At 36.8% G+C, this 3,648-nt stretch overlaps 1 protein-coding gene across 1 annotated transcript; it reads right to left on the bottom strand.

The window, feature by feature from the left end:
• Positions 1-1,416: 1,416 nt before the first annotated feature.
• On the bottom strand, positions 1,417-3,324 carry LOC131063148 (alpha-L-fucosidase 1). Its single transcript, XM_057996922.2, has 3 exons — positions 2,690-3,324; positions 2,356-2,592; positions 1,417-2,255 (listed from the first exon to the last, which is right to left on the bottom strand). The coding sequence occupies exons 1-3, from the start codon at positions 3,244-3,246 to the stop codon at positions 1,571-1,573; spliced, it is 1,479 nt and encodes a 492-aa protein (XP_057852905.2). The 5' UTR covers positions 3,247-3,324; the 3' UTR covers positions 1,417-1,570.
• Between the last annotated feature and the right edge of the window lie 324 nt (positions 3,325-3,648).

A 3,648-nucleotide genomic window follows, 5' to 3' on the forward strand; every position in this document is an offset into this window, starting at 1 on the left:
TTCCCATACCATTTCTCTAGACCAAGGAAGATCTACATTCCCAAGTTCACCTCAATCAACATTGACTTAAGAATTTTTTTATGATTTTTATATTGAAGAAGATTTGTACTCAACATCATCTAGATGCCTACAACATGAGCTTTTCCATTAAACCAAGTGTGTTTTGGTTACTTTAGAAAACTTAAAGCTACTAGTGACTAGTACTAGAAAATTAAAGCCAAATGAATATTTGAAATACCACCTTTACACTAAGGATCCCTACATTTCTTCAGACTTGTGTGACATACCATAAAAGAATTAGAGTATAAAGAAAAAAGTACAATGCAATCACATCCCAACTTACTAGAAAACACCAACATATTGATGCCATCAAATTGAACTTATTGCTACTTTAAATTAACAACATGCATGCCAAATAATTATTTCTTTATAACTTTGCACACTCCATTGTATACTCTAATGCTATTTCATAAATAATGAACGTTAGATTGCCCATGCAAAGAATGACCGTCAATGTCAGATTGGCCATGTAAAGAATGGCTATCTCTCTTATCACATACTGCACTGCTTGGAAACAGAGGAGTCTTTCATTATGATAATGAAAGAATTTGTATGGCTAGTTCATTTCTAAGCATTCTTTCTATAATTTAACGAGTTTCAAAATACAATTTTTCTGGATAGGTTAAAAATATCTTTAAGAGTCATAGCATAGAGTAAAATTCCAACATATGAACATTAAATAAATACAATCAACATATGTGATAAGTTTCTCCTAAATTGTTCACATCAATAGAGAAAATGAATTAATTTGCAAAGTGGTTAATAATATATTCTGAAGAAAACAAAGATAGAAAACAGCTGAAAGACTCTCACTTAGTTTATTCATTAGAGGAATTACATATTTATAAATACAAACAATTCAACAGCTTTCTATAAATATCATAAAAGGAATTTAACAGCTTTCTATATTTGTCTTGTTCATTGTTTTTTCTTACAATCTCCATTTAATTATGCACAAGTAAAGTCATATTTATATAGTTGAATTAAGACTCCATTTTACATTTATTCACTTTCATTTGAAACAAGACGTTAAATACTTTTTATCAAAGAATTAAAGACATTAATTAAGATATTAGAGCTAATATTGAAAATATTCTACATGAACGATGAAAGGTACACTGCATAATTGATATTTTCGTTACACGTTAACATTTTTATCTTAGATAAATATATATGAAAGAATAATTACCTTGCATGGATTTAATGTTCCATAGATCTTAATAACATCTGATAATATTTTTAAAAAGGAGGGATAAATATGCAGAAAATGGGTAGTTATCATGACAGACGTTGTGGTCAATATCACTTTGCAGGAAGAAAAGGAAAAATGTCAGAGAACAGCCCACCAATTACATCTAGAAGAAGAATGTTGGATGCCTCTTTCTGAAAGCCTCGGAATTGTATTCACTCTGTTTATCCCATACACAGGAAAAAGAGAACGCAGCCCTAGAATTTTCTCAGCAAAAGCCGATGACAACACTACTTTGAAAGAGAAATCAACCCAAAAGCTCTATACTTTCCCCTTGTAATAAGGATCAAAATGTAACCCGAAAGATGAAATGAGAGGCACTCCCCCTCTACTTTCCCAAATTACAAGCTTAACGTTGGAAGCTTTCACAGGCTTTTCGAGTCTATGAAGCTTCTTGTAACCAATTGTAGTCCCATTACTCACAAGAATGTTTTGCTTCTCATCGACACCAAATGCATAAACCTCATATTTCATCACCCTTTGCCCCAGTCCAATGGCCTCCTGAATCCTCACAACATTGAATTCGATTGCTTTATTGCTGTTCAACGATATCCAATTCATTGTTTTTCTGATTTTGTAATCCTTGGGTGCCCAGTAAGTCCAGAGATCAGTGTCCAATACATTGGCAGGGGCGAAGGCTTCTCCTCGCACACTGCTTGCATTGACAGAAGCAGAGGCAGCCAGATCAGTAGAAAAAATGGTGTTTAAGGCCTGCCTGAATTCCGTTAGTCTTTCCACATCTTCTGCAGAGATAAGGCCTGTTGTATTTGGTGGAACGTTGAGCAATAACACACAGTTCCTGCCCACTGAATTGTAGTAGATCTCCAGCAATTCGCTTAGCGGTTTGGGTTTCTCTTCTGGATGCCAAAACCAGCCATTCCTGATTGATACATCGCATTCTGCAGGAATCCAATCTGTTCCATATGGGTCTCCAGTATTCAAATACCTACAGGAAAAAGAAAGATTGTTAAATTTAGAAGTTAGAACTGAAGAATTTTTGCAAAGCAGAAAAAGGAAATGTTTTGGTTTTGGTCTATATTAATTACCCTTCGATGGAAGCATCTCCAATCTTCAACGAAGATCCATTGATGGTAGACCAAAAGGTTAACCCAGCAGTCCCAGTTTCGTCTCCCACCCATCTGATGTCTGGTCCTGCATCTGAGAATATGTTTGCAGATATTTGTAGCTCATGAACCAGTTCAAACCACTGGGGAAACAAGTATGTCATTGTAGTGTTATCTCCTTTAGCTCCATCAAACCAAACCTCGGATATGGGTCCATATCTGTCATCAGTACACCAGTCTTAAGAGTTTAGCCCTCAAAAAGAAAACAGATAGAAATTTCCTAGTTACAACTTATAGAATGCATAGAAAATCTCACTTGGTAAGGAGCTCCTGCAGCTGCCCCAGATAAAATTCATTGTACTGGAGCTCTTTGCCATAGGAAGGCTCATGTCGATCCCAAGGAGACAAATACACGCCAAAATCCACGCCTTGGCGTTTTGCATCCAATGATAGATCTTTCACAACATCTCCTTTTCCATCTTCCCATGGGCTGCTTTCCACCGAATGATTTGTATGCAGAGAAGGCCAGAGGCAGAACCCATCATGGTGCTTTGCAGTCAGAATTACTAGAGAAAACCCGGCTTCTTTGGCCACCTTGGCCCATTGATTGGCATTAAACCCCTTGGGATTGAACAACTGAGGACTCTCTTTCCCTGTTCCCCATTCTCTGTTGGTGAATGTATTCATACCGAAATGCAGAAACATAATCATTTCTCTTTGCTGCCATTTGAGCTGCCTGGCAATTGGCACCGGCAAAACTGGCAGAGGAGGTGGGACATTCAAACTACACAACCCCACCTCAAAAAGACAACAAGAAAATATACTCAACTGTACAACCCATATGCTAATTCTCGCCATATTCAACAGAGGCATGAGTAAGATCGATCTCAGGCTCTGTTGTACAAAAATGTCACGTACTAGAGCAAAAAATTACCACATTCGGCCGCTCAAAAGTTCTGAGCGTTTATGACAACTTACGTGGCAGTGAAAGAGCTTTCGCGCACGATTATAAAGCAAGCTTATCTTCTAAAAACCAGGCTACAACTGGAGAGCTTATCTGACTGCGATCAAAAGAAAAAGAGATGATGATGGATCTCTGAACGTGATCCGCAATGTGATACAGAACATACACATTTATTCTGGAATCAACCTTTTATATTTTTAGCCGCATGCAGAATATTATAATAAGGCTTACCTTATAAATCACTGTCAATGTTAAAAATAATTCATCGTCCCACCCAAGTTGTTCACTTTGTTGTAAAAAAGATTCTGCAG

The sequence above is a fragment of the Cryptomeria japonica genome, chromosome 5, assembly GCF_030272615.1.
Source record: "Cryptomeria japonica chromosome 5, Sugi_1.0, whole genome shotgun sequence".
In the NCBI taxonomy this organism is placed as follows: Eukaryota; Viridiplantae; Streptophyta; class Pinopsida; order Cupressales; family Cupressaceae; genus Cryptomeria; species Cryptomeria japonica.